Below are 22,779 nucleotides of genomic sequence, written 5' to 3' on the forward strand. Positions count from 1 at the left end.
GATGAGTTTTTGTGTTATGTAAACTGTTTTAACTGCCTGGTAGATACTGATGCCATTTATCATGTCTTTTTCCTCTGATTTATATTACACCAGTTCTCCACAATCTTTGGTTAAACAATCCAATTGTCCAGCAGTCCAGATTGAACTTTTTTCTTATCTCTTGTTGAAACTATTATAGTAATCTTCATACTGACACCTTTGTAGTTCTGATGCAAATCCAAATGATGGTCAGCTATTAGTCCATTTATACACTTTGGATCCGCTATTTTGGTCTTAAGTGGAATTGTTGAAGTGTTAAATATACTATACATACCCTGTAATTTAGGCATACTTAGTAATGACCAAAACATCATATTGTCATGTATGAAGGAATGTTAAGCTACACAGTATTAGTTTCATATCCACAAATATGCAGTATAAGCCAAGTGTGGTAATGGATTGTTTTTCATGTTACCTGAAAGTCATGCTGGAATTGATAGAACCAAAATAAGTAAGTCTACTGTTGTCACCTGTGAGTCTTGAGGTAGCCTTAGGACCATGCTCTGATATGATTCATCCTATACATCTTAAATTCCTAACATGGATACAAATTGTTGATATTGCAGGAAGGAGGGATCGGGCGTGGGAAGTGCTTCAAACATGGCAGCCCAGTCCAACCCCAGACTGAGCTACAGCAAATGATGGGAAAGAAAGATTCACAGCTCTCAAAGTTGACCAGAATCTTGTTCCTGGCCCTGCTGTTCATCTCTCATTGAAGACACAGGCAAAGGGGCATAGTCTGCATAATTATATTGAACAAATATTTCTGGATAGGCTTAGCCATTTAGGAGTGTGGACATAAATTCTTGTTGTTTGAGAGGTACAGGGAAGAACAAGGAAAGTAGCTTATTGCCTCATATTCCCCTATGCTGCAAATTGACATTATCATTAAGAAGTTAATGATGCTTGTAGGGGTGATTCTGGGATGTGGACTTCCACTGTAAGAGCTTGTTAGAGATGACATATGACCATGTTTTTGGGTTTTTTTTAATATTTGTATATACACATGAACACATACACACTGTCATGAAGACTTAACTATTAACAAGAGAGTGAAATAAATGTTACTGTTTATAGAAAATGTTAGGTGTTTGAAGGCATACAACTTTAAAGCCCTAATTCCTTTTTTAGTCTCTTGCTTGCTTATTTTGAAATTCAGCACAATCAACATATAGTACATCCTGTCCTTATTTAGCAAATACCTAGAAAGTTGTTTTGAAAAAAGCATCAATCAACAGTGATGCTGTCCTTTCCATAGTCTGAAGACTGCTGTTAACACAGTCACGTAAGCTGCAGTTCCTGCTCTTCTCTTTCTGAGCCAACAGTATCCACAGACTGTAGCAATAGCAGCTGCGTATCTTCCCTGGCACGAAATGATTTAGGGTGGAGAGCAGATTCTTTCCCCCTCAAATCACTTCAGAAAATTCTTGGCAGAATGCCAGCTGATTTGTTTAGTTCAAGTAGGGAGGTTTGATTTATCAGTACAGAAAAAGTATCCATGCACTCTGTCAAATTGTATTAATTCCATTTCTGTGTCCCAGATCAGCTGACTTTGTTATTCTACTCAGAACAATTTAATTTTTTTTTTAATGCAATTACTTAAAAATACAGAAAATGTGAATTTGAGAGAATATAGCTCTATGACTTTCTTCAGTGCAGTTGGTGATACAGTTTGCAATACAGATTTGAACTGGAAAGAGTTGGTCACAGATTAGACTTGGAGATACAAATTAACAAATGCAAGATACTAAAAGCAGTGCAAGGAAGCAACTACACATGCCAAAGTGAAATTGGAATCCACAAATCTTACGATTCAGATTCTTTCTTTTGGTTTTCATTTTTATTCCCCTGCTGAATTACTAGGTCTGCCAAACAAAGAAGCCTCAACATAGAGATAAGATTTGTCTTATTTTCATATATGTTAAGTTCTTCTTGGTCAATTTTTTCTAAATTCCTACTAAATTATTTCTAAAGGAAAGTCCCTGAAAGCATTTTTACAAACAATACCATAAGATCCTCTGTCATTCATAGTAAAGCAAAATATTAAAAATCTTCTGAATTCTAAATTCTGGGATATAAACCTTTGGTTAAATTTACAATTTAGGAACTATGGTTTTACTATAAAAACGGTAATGTTTACTATTTTTTATGTATGTATGCATGCACACTCATATATATTAGAGAAAGATATCTCAGGTCTTAAAACCATGATGCCTGAGTGTTTCCCATAACTCTGAGGTGTTGACATCAGATATATTTTATTTTTCTGTCTACTCAGCAGGAAATGGATTTTATTTCTGTATCTCATTACTGGAGGCATATTCAGCTGAAGATTAAGATTTGCTGTTGTGCAGCCTGAAACTAAGGAGTCATGCAGAAAATGAAGCCATGGCCTGTTTCAGAGACAAGAGGGCAAATATTTTGAATAGAGTAGGAAGACAGAAGGTTGATATGGCTTTCAAAATCCTTCCTTTTTCTTCAGCAGAATTAATCTTGTCCTGCCACAATCTGGCTTCAACTGTTTGCTCTATTTTTAGTTACTGATCTTAGCCAGGTCCTCAAATAGCTCAGAGCTGGTGTTGTTTGTGTCTGATGTAAAACTGATACAGACTTGGCTGGTAATTTCATTCATGTTTCATAATCTTCCCTAGTGCATACATGAAGACAGTGTCTTTGGTGTGCTGGGAAGGAGATATTTGTATTGCTGTGGAATAGATCAGACACCCATTCTTTGAGACTTAACAGTGCTCCGCATGAGATCATAAAGGAATAAATGAAAACATTTTCATGAAAATGAAATTACTTCTTTATATTTAGGTGCAGAAAGGTCTGTCATTTAGAAAGGTTCTCTCTTGAGATTCCCTAAGGGAAATCTCAAAGTAACCCTAAAGTTTCTCTCTTATTTGGGCACTAAGTCCTTCATACAATCTTGTATGCCGTGAAGACCTTAAATATAGGACACAAGTAGTCAGCTCATTGACCCTTTCAGGAAACTGTTAATTCAAAATTAAGCCACTAAAGAGCCTTTCAGATGTCATTGATAGAAAGCTTGCTTCTGTGAAAGAAAAATAATATGTATGTAAAACATTGGAGAGAGTTTTTATTGATCACTTGAATGAAAACATCTACCTACAAAAACTATGAATAAGCCCATTAATATTTCCTTATAAAGTACTCATATCTGTAATTACATTACTTTTTTTTCCACCTCTGTATAAGTGGATCATTGATACAGTTGAAAACATCTGTTAAACTTTACTTTTGAAATAAGATTTTCCTTCTTTTCTATGAAATAATGCATCTTTTCAGGCATTGTAGGATTATAAATTCTCAGATTTAGAAAATTGGAATGTAGTTGTTAATTTTGGTTCTGTGTCTCTGAGAAATGCATTCAGCAATCCATACAATATTCCTGCATTCTTGTTCTTTTAACTTTACATAGGCATAAAATACTCCAAAATGAAACTGGTTGTTGAATGCAAGCACGTTCAGCTTTACCTGTGGAAAAGATGAAACAAGTTTTATGATGAAAATATTAAAGAGAGCAAATGTGATCTTTATGTGGTAGCTTTTATGGCCAAGATTTCCACATAACTTTGCAATCATGACTATATTTAGGAGTCTTTTTAGTATAAATATACTTGAAATTTCATCTCTGGTTTAATTTTGGTAATAGACTATGGCAACACTACATGTAAGTAAAGGACAGTGGTGAAATACCTTCTGCAGCAGACTATTCAAAGTAAATTTCATTAAGTGGTTTATATGAGATGGCTTATAGATAGGCTATCAGTTCTATAACTAGTCTTCAAGAGAATGTCCTGGGATTTATTTTACTTAAAAAGGTAAATCCTTCTATTTTAATTCAGCCAAATACTGACAATACAGTAATACTGTGTTCTTAAATACAAAATTAAATTATGCAGGATAGTAAAATGAAAAGCCTAGTATCTCATTCTTGTTTTAAACTTTATTCCAAGTGAGCAACTTTAATTTTCATATTTTAAGGTTAGAAGCTCTTACCTCATGTTCAAAAAATGCATCTTCCAGTGTCTTTTCTCCGGTGCCACTCCCTACACCTTCAAATACAGCCTTGTATTCCTAAAAGCATAGACAAGCACACAATGGAAATAAGGTACCGTTGTGTCCTCTGCAGCACAGATACCTTACGTTATTAATTAATCTGCATTAAGTAATCTTTCTTTATAGAAGAACACACATATAGATGACAGTTCTACATAAATCAAAAGTTAAATGCATATAGTCAGCAAAAAAAAAGAAAAATAAAATTTATTCTTGTGTTTCTTACTGTCATTTCCTATAACTTAAGATAATTTATTGAAGGCATTAGGAGAGACTTACTGTAGAATGACACATGACCTTTCACTCCTTTGGACAGAGAGCACTGATCTTCTTGTACAAATAGTATCCATCAGAGCCAGAGCTGTAAATGGAGCCAAAACCCTGAACTCTGATCCTCACATGGCTGCTTATTTTCTTTCCAGTAGTCAGTTGGATTTGCTTTATCTGCATTAATATTGCATCTAAGTCCATTAGTGTGATAGGTCACCCTTGAATATTCTGTGCAGATGTATTTGAGTTAATTTCTTACGTGTTACATTTCTATGTAATTTGCTTCTCTGTGTATTTGTTTTGCTTTTCCTGTAAAGTAGCAGTGCAGTACAGATCTAGTACAGTGACTCCCAAATTCATCTAAATATCCCACCATCACATGAATGGACTTGCTCTGTACTACCCTGATATGGTGACACATGCTTCTAACACTCTGCTGATGCACAGGAGCAGACACGTATCTCCAGCTTTGTCTCTTCTGTGGAAAAAGCAGTGGACCAGACCTCATTTTGTTTTGTGCACATAGTTGGAGGTAGCTTTAGATATTATATAGGCAGTAAGAGTAACACATTCATAGAGCAAGTGTTGCATATCGGTTCATCCCTAGTCCTAGTCGCATCAGTAATAACACCTTCCTCTACTTCTTTGATTCCATCAATGATTTGCAGAAAACTTTTCAGAAGGGCATTTCTACAGCACACTAGCAATAAATCAGGTCTGCACACATCTGTGACTGGAATTGTTTCATCAGCTCGTCTTAAAATGACTTATGTTTTGGCCCAAAATCTTGGATGCAGCAGCTGTGAAATGAAATTCAATTTGGGGAGCATTAATGAAGTAGGTACAGTTTTATTTACTAGAACATCATTTGGTCTTTTTTAAACAGCACAGTAAGAGGAACTTTGTATTGCACTAAGGTAAGAATATCTTATGTCATCATATCAAAGGCCTTTGATTCTGTATGCATGTTTATGGGATCTTTTTGTATCTTCGCTGATGTTTCTCTCTCTCTCTCAGAAATGTTTTTAAATTATGGGAATACTCTTTAGAAGTTGTCTGACATCAAGTTATTTTAAGTATTTGTATTTTGTCTTTTTAAGAAATTAGAGTACGTACTGCATAGTAATCTGCAACACACTTCACTTGCTCGTAGTCATCTGCATTGGCCAAGAGGTGTAAGCCTTCTGGATACAGTTTTCCACAGGTTGGGTACAGCTTCTCTCGGTCATCTTTACTCAGCTCAGTACCAAATGAATTAATGGTGATGATAAAGGCGCGTCTGTCTGCCTCAAACTTAATAAGCAACACAAAAAACAAACAGGTGTTGTTAGAGATCTCGTTCTAAATTAAGGTGGGGCTATGGGATTTTTCAGTAAATTAAACCATGGAAATTTATATAAAAAATATGGAATCCAGGGTATTAGGATATTTTTTTCCAATTCTAAACCTATATTTGCAAATACTTGTTAAATTTTAACTAGAAAATTGAGCACTGTTTTGTGGGCACAGCTTTTATTCTGTGATTTTTGCACTGAAAATATAATCCCTACTAGTTCCTCATTTCCCTACTTAGTTACTTAGATGTTGAAAACAAAAATGTCCTCACACACCCTTCTGAAATTATGAAATAATACTCTTATATGTAATAATAATAATACAGGAAAGGACCAAGAATCAGTACTACTGTTCTGGGGTAACTGTTCTGTTGAGGGTAACGGTTGAATGTAAATTCTTAAGAAAAACCCCATAGTTTCTGATTACCCATAATTGTAACTGTTGTGGTTTAACACATCAGGCTGCTGAAACAACACCACTGTTTGCTCGCTCCCCCTCACAATGGGATGGTGGAGAGAATTGTGGAAAAACAAAGAGTAAAAGTCATGGGTTGAGATAAAGACAGTTAAATGTGACAGAAAAGGGAAAGAACAGCAACAACAATAATAACAGTTGTTAAAAAAATATACAGAATAAGTGATGCACAGCAGAATTGCTCACTACCTGCAGAGCACCAATGCCCAGGATGTTCCCAAGCCATAGTCTAAACCACTGGTCAGCTTCCCACAGTTATATACAGAGTATGACATCATACGGAATAAAATATTCCTTTGGCCAGTTTGGGTCAGCTGTGTCCCCTCCCAGCAGCTTGTGCACCCCTAGCCTACTCACTGTCAGGGCAGTCTGAGAAGCTGAAAAGTCCTTGAGTTAGTGTAAACATTGCCCAATAACCGCCAAAACATCAGTGTTTTTTTTAACATCTTTCTCATGCTAAATCCAAAACACAGCACTAGACCTGCAACTAGGAAGAAAATTAACTATATCCCATCCGAAAGCAGGACAATAATTTAGTAAGGTGTTTATTGGCAAATTGAAGTTTTCAAGTGCTTCAGATAACAGTTAATTTTTAACACATAGAATCAAGGGTTAGATTTCTTCTTCCATGTTTAGATGTCTGTACTATCTGTATTTTCCTTGCAGCAGTAGACTGAAAGTCACTGTGATGTTTAGATCTCAGGTTGTTCTTTGGTACAAGACAAAATTTCACTTGCCATTGTTACAGTGTGAACTAAAAATGTAATGGTAAATAAAAATAATATTACTCAATTCTGTCTGTTTTGAATCTGTTGTTCTGTCCCGGGATCCAAATGGGATATGGTTTTATTTCTTTCCTTTATTACTTAATTTCGTGTTTTAAGAACAGCAGAGCCCTTGCTAATTGCAGGAATTATGTAGGCAAGTCTGTATGCACATATTGGGCAGCTTGCAAATTTTCTGAACTTTTGAAGTGTTTTAAGCAGAAAGGTGTTCTTTTCTGTTGAGTAGTAAGACTGCAGTTGCAACACAGTTCTGCAACTTTAGCAGTTAAGCACATATTCATAGATCCTACTCCTGTGTACTGGAACACGCTGTAACAGGGACCCAGGTGCCCTCTGGCACTGACTTCAGAGTAAGGAAAGTGAATAAACAATAGAGAAATAATGAGAAGAAAATAAGTGTGCTTGAAAAGACTTCTAGCTAATGAATAACAGGGACAAATTTCACTTGCCCTATGAACAGGCATATCAGCCCCAGTGAAAGTGTTTTGGAAGGACAAATGTTTTGCTTTTTTAACTTCTTGATTCCATATATAATCCACCTGTTCAATTCCTAATATTTTACTGGGGAAAAAAAGCATGCTCACATGCAACTACAACTAATGCTAGCACATCTGGGGCCTGATTCTGTGGCTCCTGGTTTGAGAAAATTTGCAGGATCAGTCCCATCCTTATAGACCTCTCAGTTCATCAAATTGTTTGGCACATGAGGTTCTCCATACTGAGTAAGGCCATGAGGCCATTGCTGCAGGTAGAGCCGCAGCCACAGCATGACCATTTCCAAGGTGCTTTAGTTTCTGTATGAGAAACTGAAGAATCACATCTGCTATGGGAAAATTACCGTGGGGCCCTAGTAACAGGACAAGAGGCACAGCAATAGCTGCAGTGCTCTCCTGCAGGGTTTTTTTGCCAGATTTGGGGTTAAACAGGCAATATTTGTCATCCATGGTGGCAGAGAGATCATCAGTACTTTTAATGTGGAAGGTTGGTACTGTGACTGGTGGTCAAGGAGTTGGGGAGCTAAATAACCTCATACTCGGTCAGGTTAGTAGTTTTGCATCTGAAGTTACAGAATAAATAGAAAGTATTATTTTGAATAATTAAACTTCGGCTTTCTGTGAATTCAACCATCAACAATCTGCTCTCTGCGTGTCTTCAGATTATTAAACTGTTATAGAAAAGGAAATGGTCCATAGAAAAGTTTATCCTCCTAGCTGATTGACATTAGATAGGGATTTTAAGGAAGCTTATCACAGACCAAACTGTTGCAACTGGTATGGAGTTTTAAAACATGCTTAAACAACTGGTGGTAAGTAATCTGCTCTCAGCATGAATTTCTAGCTAAAAATGAACTTTCTGAAAAATCTGAAGGAACTGTGGAAAATCTCTTTACCTCTGCCAGTCAATCCCTTGATTTGTATTTTTTTTCGGAAAATAGTCAAAATACTTAATTGCAGGTCAATTCAATTGAGAATATTTTCCATATAACATAAAACTAAACATTATGACCTGGTAAAATAAAAAATGATTTTGAATTTCCATTTTGACATTTTTTGTAATATGTAATTTAGTCTAATTCTTCCATCAGAGGTCAGCTCCCAGGGTTATTATCTCTTTCTTATAATGCAAACTTTTAGTGTGATGTCATCAGAACTTGGTGAATTTAGTTCATTCAGTTTTCAGAGCGTAAATTCTGCTTATCCAGGAAAAAAGATTCTTGGAAACAAATAGGTGACCTGGCTCTCAAAATCTGCGAAGAATTATGATAAACCATGTGAAAGAAAAGGTGGACCTCAATACTGAGAACTCAATTCTAGGAATTTCTGCATCTTTTACTACAATAATAGATGTAAAAATGTCTTTCACTATTCTACAGGGATGCTCTGAGGAGGAGGACATTAGGAATATTGTGTCAAAGACAGAACTTCTCAGACAAAAATAAAACATGTAACATTGGACTTTTCTCTATAACACTAGTTCTAAAGGTCACTCAACTCTAACTTCAACCATTAATTTTAATAGGAAAGTAAACAAGCTTAATAGTACCATGAAATCTGAAGATTATTTATGAATGAATATACAGAAAGGCCAGACCTTAGCTATTGCAAATTTAATTTTGAGCTAGGTGGTGTAAGAATAATCCACTTAGTTCATTTTTCTACATAATACAGGAAAATGATAAGGGGCAACAGCATGAGATTACTGAACCATTTATTCTGTTCTGCTTTCTGTTATAAAGAAATATTAACTGGGGCTAACTCTTCCCTGGTAATGGACTAGCTGCTTCTCTAGTCAAGAAGTAAAAGTCATCCTAGAATAAAGCATTACATCTGAGAAAACCAGTTGTTATTCAGAGAAGCAAACATTTGACAAATAACTTTGCAAAGGGGGAGAGAAGGAATGGGAAAAATAAAATAACCTAATTATGTAAAAGTTATTGAGTACTTTCATGTACAAAGACCGAGTTTTCCTTACCTCAAGGATAGGTCTCATGATTTCTGCTGTAGTACCACCTTGTTTTTCACAAAACTTATAGAACCCCTCGAGATAAGACTACATGAAAGAAGAAGAGAAACATTTTAATGCTTCTTAAGACCTGGACCAGCACAACACATAGTCAGAAACATAATTTTTAAGCATTTCCATTAACTTTGATAATTATACCTAGGAATTTAAATTCAAGCATGTGCTTAATTATTTTGCTGGATCAAAATTTGAAGTTTCAAAATGCAAATATCTGTTATTACAATATGGGTTCAAACATTTTCAGAAATTATTATAGGACAAATATTATATTTTCTTTACTCTCTAAAGAGGGAAGTTCTTGAGTTCCACTGAGCTTCCACTGCATAACAAGCAGATGGCTGAAGGAAACTCTGCATTTATCTGTGGAGGAGGGGATTTGGGAGTATGCCACAGCTGTTGGGCCAGCACTATGAGGATACACAAACTAATCCCTCCTGCTCTACCCTAAACCCTGGATTAGGACAGAACAGCAGACAAAGCTTCTGTAATACTGGTCTGCAGAGCCCCTGGTCTATTAAGGTTTCTGGCCTTTGCACCTATGTCAAAATACCTGTGCAGGAAGGACCCTGACTATCTGAGATGTGGTCCTTGTGTTTCCACCCCTCAAAATACTGTCTTAGGGAACATTTATGTTATTAAAACTCATTTGTTACAACTTTATGCAGTCTTGTTGAAAGAAACTGTCACTAACTAGCAATTCAATGAATTTTAAATAGAGACATCTCAAGGGGGATCTGCTGCATGGGATTATGTGTTAGGTTCTGTACAGTGCTATCTGATAGCAGAGCTGAATCATAATTGATCACAACGGCAGCTAAAGCAGAGGAGACAGGATATATTAATAATTTAGATGTGTTTGCAGAATGATCCCCCCGATACTTGGAAAAGTGAGAGGGAAAAAGTAAGAACAACAAAAAATTTAATAAGTGTAAGTGTATGATGATCCACGTGGGATATGAGTATCAAATCAGTATGTTATCAAATGGAAAAAGAGTGTCTAGTTTAGTAGTAGTGTGAAAGAATTAAAATGCTTAGGTGTAACTGAAGTTGTTTTCAATGACGGGAAGTATCAGGATATTTAAGAATCAACTATTGGCTTGGGAATTCATAACTATCATGTATAAGATAAAGAGAATAATTTTTTTCTTTCCCCCTAGTGCAATCAGATCACTGTAAGAATATTTCCTGCAGTCGCGGCCATCCACTGTGGAAGAAAGATAACAAAGAATTTGGAGAGAATGTACTAAGAGGAACCATTAATGGAATGAAATATGTATAGCCTTTAAAGAGACCATCCTAAGAGTATTGACTTGTGGGCTAATATTTGTAAAATGCTTTGAAAATTCAAGGCACATGTTAAATGCATATCCTTACAACAGTGTGCTGTAGCAATGCTAAAGATAATTTTAAAAGGAAGAAAATTATGCAAAACCCTTAAGTAAACAAACAAACAAAAAAAAGCTAGGCACAAAGCAATTAGACTTTTTAAATGACATCTTTCTTCCATAAATAAAAATAAGTATTACCCAAAAGCTTGCCTAGGCTCACTTAGGACCTAACAGTTCCATGGCATTTGGTGGATGACCGAGTTATTTGTAAACAAATGGATCTGGATATTAGTCTGACATCTAAAGCATTTTCACTAATGAGAAATTAAATTAGAGTTTGGATGCAGACCTAAAATTTGAAAACTCTCCAAACGGCAGAGTACAAATGAAAGGAGCTGGATTTGATTCCTGGACTTGTCATCGACCAGGCGACCTCAGACAGCTTGCTTTATCTCAGCATGCTTCTGTTTCCCCCATCCATAAAACAGGGTTAATGATACTGACCTCCTTTTCTGAGACACTTTGAAACCCCCCAAATATTATCATTATGTTGCAAGAACTTGCCTTGTACAGTTTGTTGCGCATTATTTCAATGTTCATTTCATCCAGGTCATTTTCAGACAAGCAGTCTTGAAAGAAAGCAGCTGAAAGCAGAATTTATTATATTGCAGTATAAATCAATATGCTGATAATATGCATCTCTTGTCTATTGCCATTCACCAGTGCGTGAGCAAGGATCTGAGGTTTCTGTTGTACAAGAAAGAGTGATATAATAGAGAGGAACAAAAATGCTCTTGATTTTCCCCTTATGCTCCTACTTCCTTTTTAATGAGAATCTGCTGTGAAGGGAGTCAATCAGTGCCACAGCCAGATTCCACATCTCTGGAGAGAATCTGATGAAAAATGCTAATGAAAGCTGTAATCTTCCTGAGGTATATGGTTGGGGCATTAGGGAGATGGTCTAGCAGGGAACATGAAATATAATATTTTGTCCAAAATCATGCAGGTATTCCACAGAGGTTAAGGACAATGGTCCTCCCTATTTTCCCTCTTCCTCTTTGGGTATGTCTGTAGCAGGGGAAAGGCAACTAGTTTTGTCTAGTAAGGATCACAAACTCTGACCTTGACCATCTGTGCTTCCATGTCCTCTGCAGAAATGGCTAAAGAGCAAGTTTTTGAACGGGAAAGCAGAGGATGAAGTTCATTCGTGCAGCTAAACCACTTGGAAATACTGTGTTTGTAACTAACAAAAGTGTGCCAGTCCCTCACAGCTATGTCAATGGGGACAGACCAGTGCTGCTTGACTGAGCATTGTCACTGATGGTGGCAGTGGGAGATAGTGTTTAAAGAGAGCATGAGAGCTTGGCTGTCTTTTGTGGTCTTCTACCTTCATACTCTCCTAGCATTCAGTTTGTTGGATGAACAGTATTAGAGGATGTATCTCTGACAGTTCCCTTTAGTTTAAATTTGTAGATATAATGACCAAGAATTTGTCGCCTCTTTTTAAAAATCTGCTCCTACTGTCTGCTTTTACCAACTTGTTTAGCAAAAATATTCCAGGAACTTAATACCAGCTGTGTAAAAAAAAAAAAAAAAGTTTATTTTACCTGTTTTAAAACTATGTTTCTGCTGGGATTTGGTCTTTAAAAAGATTTGACAAGCAACAATTCTCAGCTCACTGTGGACAAAACACTACCCTCTTGTGGGTGTGGGTGTCCATATCTCCCTTTAGCCATGTCTTCTCCAAACTGTCCAGTCTCTCTGCACATGGCAGCATTACCCCCTCATTCATTTTAACTGTCTTGCTCCATGCCTGCTCCGATTCCTCTGTGCAGGGTGTGGGTGCCCAGGCACTAGCAGTGGGGGCTGCAGGGCGGCCTCTGTGAGGGAAGGCCAGGGTTCCCCATGCTGGACAGAGCTGGCTCCAGCTGGGACCCACCACAGGGCGCAGCTGAGCTCCGCAGCCCAGATGGTGCTGTCACTGGGAAAACGAGTTTAACAAAAGGTGAAACCTGCAGGATGTAGAGGAGGAGCGAAATGCATTTGAGAAACACCAAGGTCAGAGAAGGAGGAGGAGTCGCTCTGTGGTGCTGGAGAAGGTACTCCCTGCTTCCTGTTGGAGAACCTGAGATGGAACAGGTACTCCTGAGAGGAGCTGCAGCCCCCAGGGGAGCCCACCCTGGAGGAAATAAGTGTGAGGAGGAAGGACTAGCAAAGATTCCTTGTGCTGCTCATCACTCCTCCAAAGGGATTGACTGTAACCTGCAGTGATAACAAGGGGGCAAATGAGAGAAGCCTGGAGTGAAGGAGTAGGAAAAGGGCGGGGATATGTGTTTTCCCTTTCTGTTTGTTTCCTAAGGCCTGCATCACTAACTATATTATCAACCAACATTAAAGGGTTAGTCAACAATAAATCACATTAATTTTTCCCCAAGTTGATTCTGCTTTATTTGCAAAAGTACTTGGTGAGTTATCTCAACCCACATGATTTTTTTCCCTCCCCCTGCTGTTTTCTCCTCTGTTGTGCTTGGGTAGAGCTTGAGAAGGTGGCCAGGTGGGAGTTTGACTTCTTTATGGGGCCAACCCACCAAACCATCTTGAAAAGCAGAACCCAAATCCATGCACAGTACTCGAGATGAGGGCAAAGAGTGGTTTCACAGATGTTCAAATCCATCTAGTCCATCTTATTATCAGTACCCTTCCCATCAGTGCTCCACAGCTGGTTAGTTTTTGTTTGTTCGTGTTGGCTGATGCAGCACATTGAGTAGAGTTTCATCCCTGTTTCAGAATGTGGCATCCCCAAGTCTTGATTTGAGATTTAGTTTTTCAAAATAAGGTTTTTCTCTAGTTTTGAATCATGCCCAAATCTCAAGAGGCAATCTAGGTTCTACCACAACATCTAATATTTATTAGTAGCTGTCTGCTTCTTGATCCTTAGTGAGGGATAAGCAAGATTTCATCTTACATATTTTAATTATAGATGCAGGTGTTGAAATAAAGTCTAGATGCTCTAAATCAGTAGTGACTTTGGGTACAGAAGATACCCATTACACTTCTTGTTTTCTTTGTCTGCTAGCAAAGGTTGGTACAGAACCTGTTAATAAATGTTATTAGAAAATGTCCTGAACACTGCTTCAGCAGTGCTTGATCCACACTTCATGTTTTGTGTTACCAAAACACAGCACATCAGTGAAAAACATGCTATTACATCTGAGATATTCTTAAGAATGCAGAATGAGTTTCAAGAAGCAAGGAAGAAATTTAGTTTTCCTACCTAATGGTGTGTCAACCAAAATTGCATTGAACAGCTCAGTGGGGTTTGAAGCGATGCTGACTGCTTCCATTTGCTCAAAACTCCCCAGTGGATGGCACTTGGGAACGAGTTCTGCTATGGGCCGCTGATGTAATGTGCCAGTTATTAAAAGAATTACATTGTCAATCATGTAGCTGTATCTGTATTTCAAAGAAAAAAAATAGAAGAAATTAACCTTACCTTTATAATGAATTTTCCTTTGAAAAAGTCTAAATCTCTTTTTGAAAATGAGTAATAATGCTGAAATCAGAAATGACTGTGGTATTTGCAGGCTTGTACGTTCACCCTGTGTCAATGTCTCATTTATCAAAAAGAAAGAGAAGTTTTTAAATAGCAAGTAGGTAACACGGTATTAATTTTAAACCATGACTGACTTTGAGAAGGGGACACTTTCAAAGAAAGGGAAACTGAAAAGTGAATATAATAAGCATAACAGCTGTGAAATGCCGATTCACTGTAACAAGTGACAATGAAATATATCAAAAAGTAAATCACTTGAGCTAGCAGCTTCTGCAGTAAAGGATTTGCTTATTTCATAGAAAAAGTGCGTGGGAATCATGGCACTAAAACTGCAGAGTTCGGGCAGATGGACACATCTTGGGGGTTTCTTTTCATTCAGCTTTAAATATTCTCCCATGAGGTAACTAAAAACAAGTTCTCACTGATTTCTTTCTTGCCAAAAGTTTTCAGTAAAAGTTTTCTATCAGATTCTTACTAGTTTTACTGTCAGAAAGGCTGACAAAGTGTTTTGTCAATGACTTGGAAATGCAAAAGCTATTCCCTTGGGACGCTCACAGCAGGGACGCCAGTCTTCAGCTTCTGTTGTTGATTCAGAAAGAAATTAGAGAAATATAGGGATTAAATCTGGGAGGAGGCTCAGGGACCTGTGAGTTCAATGATTTAATAACCATGTTAAAATTATTAAACTAGTGTGTCTCCATTACTACAAAGCAAGTGTGAAGAGATTGTGCACACAAGTGCACACATGCATGTCAATCATTCTGAGAAAAGAACTCTCATAATTTTCATGTTTTCACTTTAATTTCTCTGAAGCAAAAGGTAAATATTGCATGCCCCATGTCTCAGCTGTCCTAGGACATTTAGGATCCTAGGATATTTAAGATCCTATTGATATATTTATGCTGTTGATATATTCACCTAAACCTGGTCAGCTACACTGACACCCTCTCCCCAAAAAAAGTTGCCTTATTTTGCTGTTATGGTAAGAATAAAACCTTATTCAGCTTAAAACTAAGCTGAATAGTCTAATATTCCTTGAAAGTAAACAGAAAATTCTAGTGTCCTTGTTATAATATATTCAAATCACTTGGGGCAAAGAGATTTCACTAACCCTGTTGGTATACTGTTATAAAGCAGATCCTTGTTCTTGTTAACTGTTAATAGTTTTTTTCTGGGTTTAATGTTCAAATGCTATAAAAGGTATGGCAAGCGTATGATGTGTTGTCTTTCCCCCTTTAAAAAAAGTCTAGAACTTGCCATATGCCACTGCCTTGTACATCAAGAAACTGCTAATTTTGCATGACTCAACCCCACAAAATTTAGTTTTCTAAGTTTTCTGACTTAAAAGATATTTGAAAATCATAACCATTTTCCTCAATCTCTACCACTCTTCCTGACACGGTACACAGAAAATATTTGCTTCTATTCTTTAAAATAAGTAATTGCAATGACAACAGATCTTGATATATATTTTTTCAGAACTTATATTAGCAAATAAAACATGTAAATATTGCAGTATAAAAGTAATTTTTCTGGTTTTGAAATAACAGTAATCCAAGTACAACACATTTACACTGTCTTAACTTGTAGCTTTTGCTTTGAGTCTATGTGGTAAGCCAAGTGGTAACATTACTTACGTGATAAAGTTCAGAAAAGTGGCAAGTGGTTCAAAAGCATGGTTTCTAAAGTAATGAAATTCTGTGAGGAGTTTTGCTTTCAGTTTATCATCGATGGTGGAAATAGTGAGAGGGCCGGTTTCGTTAGCCAAGAAGTTACCATAGTCTGTAGTCTGTAGATGTAACTTCAGATCTGAAAGTATATTCAAGTAAGATCATGAGAATAAACTGTCATGATATTGTCTACAAACCAAATTTTAAAAAATCAAACTTTTAGAATGTTCATTTCTAACATATTTTTATATTAAAGGGTCTGATCATACTCTACTGAATTTTGCCATAGGTTTAACACAGACTAAATGCATAATTTCTGCAAATTTATACTGCCTTCTACCAGTAAGACTTACTTCATGCCACAGGAAAGCACAAATAATTTACACCTTTGTCAGAAGTTTCACCAGGCACAGTCTTAATTACTGCTGTCCCAAGCTCCTTCCCAATAAGATTTGTTCAATGTGAAGATTTTATAGAATTATAGAGTAACCTGATTTGGAAGGCACCCATAAGGATCATTGAGTCCAACTCCTGGCTCCACACAGGCCCAGCCAAGTCAGAGCATGTGACTGAGTGCATTGTCCAGATGCTTCTTGAACTTGGTCACACTTGGTGCTGTGACCACTTCCCTGGGGAGCCTGTGCCAGTGCCCGACCGCCTTCTCAGTAAAGAACCTCTTCCTAAAAGGTACCTAAGAGGTACCTAAACTTCCCCTGTCTCAGCTTCATACCATTACCTAAGGTTCTATCACTAGTCACTAAAGAGAGATCAGTGCCTGCCCCTTTGCTCCCCCTCATCAGGAAGCCATAGACCTCAATGAGGTCTCCCCTCAGTGTCCTTTTCTCCAGGCTGAACAAACTGAGGGACTTCAGTTCAGGGCACCACTCCTGTTCAGTGACAAACTGTCAGTTGTTTTCTCTCCTGCATTCCTATGGGCTGTTATGTAGCAATAGGAATCATCCTTTAACTTTGTTAAGATCTAAATTTTCATAGTAAACATTTAGATCTCAGATAAGATTATTAATCTTATGTTATCAGGCTGCCTGAAGAAAAGACCCTATCTCTCCTGACTCAGATTCTGGGCTCCAAATGGCCTCTGCAGTGGCACACTTGAAAGGGCACAATTGCATTCTCTTAGGATTTCTGGTTTGGCTTTATCTAATTTATGTCTGCTACTACCAGATCCTAAGAAGGTGTTCCAGAAACTTGGGTTAGCGTTACATATTCTGTCTGAGTTCCTGACCCAGATAACTGAGGAAAATGGTTAGGCTGTTGACTAACTTTCAACTAACCAGTTGAAAGAAGCTTTTTTTAATATCAAAGAATTCATTTGACAAATTTCCTCTGCTAATCATTTTCCAGCATGAGGCGAAAGTAAGGATTTGAGTCGGTTCTTAATGTTCAAAGCAGTTTAACGTTTCCTTTTAGAAAAGCCCCTGCTATATTGCACAATTATGTTCAAAAGCTCTATTAAAACTACTGTAAATTATAGATTGGGATAATGTTATACGGTTTGGGCTTGCATAATGATATAAAATCTGAACTGATATTTAGGAAAGAGGACAGCACTGACTGAAAAGAAAGGTGTACCGATAAGTGAAGTTAATAAGCAGTTAGGAAGGTGTGCATTTATCAGGGTAGTAGCTACTCTCTCCTGAATTCCCCACATCTGTACATTCCTAGGATGCAATCAGGATGCCTACATGGAGACTTAAAGCCAAAGAACTAGTACATGGTACACTCGAACTCCTACGCCTAGCACTCTAGCTTACTGAGATAGATAATCCTCAGAGTTTTCTGTGCAGTTTTGCTGCCACTGGAGCTCATTTTAGCAATTACATCAGCAGACACTTGAATAGGACAGCCTTACTCAGCTCTCTGGAACTGTTAGCAGCATATGGTGGGATTAGATAATACTACCACATTACCTGCAGAGAGCTGAATTCCAGCTTTCCTCAATTCCTTTTCAGGTGAACTGCTGATACCTACCTGGAGTCACATTCTATAACACATTCTAAACACGGTGGTTTTCAAAGGATTAATACCAAAAGCAGACTGCAAAACTCAAGCATCAGCCCCAAGCCCAACTCAAATATCACCATTCTGAAGTGTGTTTAACAAGATCATGAGATGAACAGAGACCAAACCCAACTGCTTCAGAGTAGCTTGACAAGACTGTGTTACCTTCCTCAGTTCTCATTGTCAGGGAGGATTCAAAATCCGTGTCCTTATGTAACATATGAAAATGTTAGCTATAACACATTAAACAGCCCCACCTGGCCCTCAAAAGCTGTAGAGGAACTACTATGCCCAGGAATATTGGAATTATGATGCTGTCCCTTACACAGCCTTCTTTAGAGAAGTATATTTTCTGAATGATTTAATAAATTTCAGCATGCATATTATTTGTGAGAAACAATAGTCAAAACTATCTCACCGTGTTGGCCAAAACAATTGAGAAAATAGTCATCCACAAGCCATCCAATGCCATATAGTATCAATTAGCAATATCATAATCAGAGTCCACATCATGATGGAGTTTTAAATTATCATGCAGGTTTTAAATTATTTTCTCTTGTCTGTTGGCATAAATAAGACCTGGGGACTAACACAGTCAGACGCTTGTACTGGTAATGTGACCTGATGACCTGACAGTAGATGGCTGAGCATTACAAGGGCTTCAGATATTCCTGTTCACCAAAACTTCTAGTGATGGTAGCTGCTCCTTTGCTCAGGGCCTGTTGGAGACCTATATAAGACTCTGGACTTTGCAATATGCCCACAAGATTCCTAGGAAAGAAAATTCCTGTATTTCAGCTGTCAACATTATTCCCACCTATTTGCATTGTGTATTTCCTCATAAAATTATATGTGGGAAAATCCTATGTAGGAAAAGTATGATTTTAAATAATGTAATTTTAAATCATATGATTTTACTCATAGTTGAACAGCAACCAAACACAGTTAACAGTATATCTAGTGTGAATTGCTGCACAGAGCAAGACTAGGTTAAGATGAATGCAGTTAAGACAGGAATGATGCTGACTGGAAAGAAGTATTGCAAGAACCTGGTCTTCTGGCATCGAGCACAAGGGAGTCTTGTCTAATGTCTACCCTCAGTTACGCTGCTATTTCAGCCACCCCATGCTGGTTTGTCCTGGCTTTGGCAAGTTAAATGAACTGATTTCAGTGATGGTAGGAGCAGATCTGGGCTGTTTGTCCTTCTATAACCTAGTCTCCCTTCTAGAGGGCAGTAGTCTTTTTATCACACAAGAAAGCAAGGAAATGATAAAATACTGCACACACAGACACACACACACACATCCAGACCCATATTCTACTTCAAAGACTGTCAGCAGGGTTCCTCTGATGATCCCATTCCCCTGAAACAGATGATGGCGTAAAGCCAAAGTAGTAGCTAAACTAGTTTTCAGCCAGGGTGGCTGTCCACAAGGTAGCTCCATGGAAATGATAATAATTCAAACAAGCCCAAAAGGATGTCTGAGTTAAGCTGAAGGCCTCTTCTCTCTGTGTGGCCCTGAATTGAGGGGTGACAGTGGTAACATAAGTCAATTAGCATCCTCCTTTGCTTTTCTCCCCTCTCACTGTTGCACTTCATGATTATCAAGCAGATGTCAAGCAGCAACCTACAGGTTTTTTTGCGGTTCCTCTGTCCTGAAATTATGGTTTCCCCTCTAGAGATTCCAAAACCACTTTGAAATTAAAAGATCTTTTTGATTCTATTTATGGATTACATGGTGTTGTTTTGATTCTGTTTCTGCTTGTTTGGTTTAGCATATTTATAATATTTTTAACTTAGGTCAGTGTTTGTGGTGTGGTGCTATGCCACAGAATGCAGAATGGGGTAGATTTATTACCTTTTAATGGGAAGACATGAACTGAAGGCACTATTGGGACAACTACAATAGTATTTCAGTACAAATCCATATGCCAAATGTTTTAATTGGAAATAAAATATAGTGTATGCATAAAGCTCCGTTTTCTCCTTTAGAGGTAAGGGTCTGTGCTTTTGGTGCAGTGTATAATCGTGATGCAAGCTCAGTATTACAGCATCCTATGTGTGTCATATAGCCAGAAGAGTTTTCAGCATCTTGTACAATTCAGTATTTGTCATACTGTCATTATAAATAATGCATTTGCTGGTAGATAACTGGTGAGAATCTGTTCACTGTCTAAAAGAAGTAGAAAATGTTAGGACGGAGAAAGAGATACAGCTGAATAGACAGAAAAGAGAAGTTGTAGTGGGTAGTAAAGATGTGCTCGTAGGCAAGTTGATGAAGGCTGCTCCTTCTGTTGCTGAAATAATTTGCATTCTAAAATTGAATGAACATTAGAAAGAAGAAGGTTAAAAAATAAAGCAGTCGGTGTTCTTTCTACTATAAATCTTACTTTATCTCTCTGTTGTGATCTGTCCATTTGTTGCATGTCCCTAATAATGTTGAAGGTTTATGTATTACAAAAATGTTTGAAATCTTCCTGGTTGTAAACAACTTTCTTGTAGCACAACTTGAAATTTAGGGTTTTCCTTACTATTCTTAACATGAACAAGTATGCTTCTTGGAACGATTAGGGGAATTCTTTTTTCATGCATGTTTTTAAAAGGATTTAAACCTCTATGTATTTTCATCTTACTCAGAAGCAACCAGGATTTTTTCATTTTGTTATGGTTTTCTCCTTCATGGAGCTTTAATGACATCATTTATTGAGCTCCTCTGCAGAGACAAGTGAGAGCAAGGTTTAATAATTCCCTTATTCTGCCCTTTTTGTCTTTTATATGTGTTTGAAGCTCTATTACCTTTTCTGAAGTCCATATATTCATGGAGCAGGACTTTTGGACTTAATTAAATACAGTATCAAAAGTATCTGTAGAGACTTTAAATTGAGTAGAACACAACTGCTGATACAAAAAGGCTGCAAAATCTGTTGATTTTGTCCAGCTGACATAAGGAATAGATTTCAGTTCTCAGACTAAGTGTATACATGTGTTCTGTGTGTTTAAACTGCCCTTGTATGAAGTGAAGAGCTGATACAGCTCTCCAGTTTATCAGCTCAAGTATGTACATGCACTTGGTCAGTAGAATAGTCTCTAGATGCCACTGACTGTACTGACAACCTCTTCTTTAACTAGGAGATGACATTTATCCTGCTGACAGGTAAAAATACCTGCATATATCTATTTAAATGTAGTTGTTTTTATCTGCAACATGAATGGCAAGCAACCTTCCCAGAATTATGTTGTTACTATATTAATAGCTTAGGCAGCCTCCGAACTCCACTGTGTACAGAAATCACGAGATCCTTCACTTGTCATTTTCCCAAATCCATTACTGCATACACAAAGCAACCAATGCTTAAACCAGAGTGACCTTGTTATTTCTCCTTGTTCCTTTTTCAAATTCAAATATACCTCATGTCATTATTTCAGTGTAGAATCATAAGTTTTATTTTGGAGTCAAGGAAGGAAGCTTTATGTTCCTTTAGAAAGGTGAGGGGGATATTTTTTGTATTTTTTTTCCTGCCAAGTGTCTAGAGGTATGTCATATGATTCTTTGTACCAGTCTGTCTTCATCAGGCTGTGACCAGTCTTGGCTACAGAAACCTGTTTTGGAAACTAGTGTGTGTTCTCATTATGATTGTAGCAAAGTCACCTTGAAAAAAGTTTTGTGGGTTTTTTTTTCCTTAAGATTGAGAATCATTTAGTTTTATATTTGTGAAGCCTTTTTTTTCTCTTCCTGGTAAGTAGAATGTCCCCCACTGCCCTAAAAATCATAAAGTAATAAAGGAATAAAATTATATCTTTTATAGGGAAACTGTGCCAAATTGTAAGCTTTTAATAAGATTTAGGGAACTATTTTATCCAGAAGAAATGATATGAAGCTTCTGTACTTGAACAGTTCTATAGCGTGGTTAAAACCTGTGAGAAGGTTACCAATCTCCATAAGAACTGTATGGATGAGATTTCCAACCCTTATCAGTAAACCAGAAAATCCCATCATCTGGATTGCTTGGCAAATCACAGTCTGTACAATCCTGGAGTGATTTCTGTGGAAAGCTGTTATACTGAAATATAAGAACAGTTCTTCAAAGGTCATCAGGGTTATCTCTGTTTTTTAAGATAAGCTCTCAATACTCAGTCTTTTACCTCACCTTCTTCAAAGGTCTAAGCAACAGTATTTGTTCCTAAATAAAATAAGCCAGCAGACTTACCTTCTAGTGTCTCACACTGGGCTAGATTGACATAGTCTGCACTGGTCAAGATCCCGGCTTTGAACCCTCGGACCAGACCCTCCAAGTAGCCATGGTCCACATTGAAGTAAAACTCTGAGTATCCCGGCATGGAGAAAAGGAGATTTAATCTCTCTGTTCGATACTTGGTGGTACTGAATATCTGCCACCAACTGTTTTCCTCCTCTTTGAAGGAGTGACAAATAGTGACTGATTTCCTGCCAGCCTATGATTGTGTTTTACCAGCTGGTTTCTTCCTGTTTCTTGCCTCAAGTGTAATTCCAGTATATTGATGCTTACACAACAGCCAGCCACCAAATCCAGCTCCCTCCTGTCAAAGCCGGTAAGCGAACCTATTATTGTTGAAAGAGAAGGCAAAAAGGAAGTGCAAGAATTAACCATTGCTTACAAAAGTGCTCCGTACTGACTAGAGAATTAAAAAGCATATTGCAAAGTTTGATAGCATTTTCATA

General features: G+C 37.4%; 1 protein-coding gene across 1 annotated transcript; it reads right to left on the reverse strand.

Moving 5' to 3' along the window:
• Window positions 1-3,194: 3,194 nt before the first annotated feature.
• ATP6V0D2 (ATPase H+ transporting V0 subunit d2) lies at window positions 3,195-22,438 on the reverse strand. Its single transcript, XM_084279896.1, has 8 exons — window positions 22,289-22,438; window positions 16,028-16,199; window positions 14,112-14,290; window positions 11,402-11,481; window positions 9,459-9,536; window positions 5,509-5,685; window positions 4,063-4,140; window positions 3,195-3,537 (listed from the first exon to the last, which is right to left on the reverse strand). Exons 1-8 carry the CDS (start codon window positions 22,416-22,418, stop codon window positions 3,376-3,378), a joined length of 1,056 nt encoding a protein of 351 aa, XP_084136022.1. The 5' UTR covers window positions 22,419-22,438; the 3' UTR covers window positions 3,195-3,375.
• Window positions 22,439-22,779: the final 341 nt, after the last annotated feature.

Source organism: Gallinula chloropus, assembly GCF_964237585.1.
Source record: "Gallinula chloropus genome assembly, chromosome: 2".
In the NCBI taxonomy this organism is placed as follows: domain Eukaryota; kingdom Metazoa; phylum Chordata; class Aves; order Gruiformes; family Rallidae; genus Gallinula; species Gallinula chloropus.

Coding starts and splice junctions, on each gene's coding strand:
- ATP6V0D2 (XM_084279896.1), bottom strand. CDS start 22,418: ATGCCGGGATACTCAGAGTTTTACTTCAATGTGGACCATGGCTACTTG. Junction 16,200..22,288: donor CCAGTGTGAGACACTAGAAG/GTAAGTCTGCTG, acceptor ATATACTTTCAG/ATCTGAAGTTACATCTACAG. Junction 3,538..4,062: donor ATGCATTTTTTGAACATGAG/GTAAGAGCTTCT, acceptor TCTTTTCCACAG/GTAAAGCTGAACGTGCTTGC.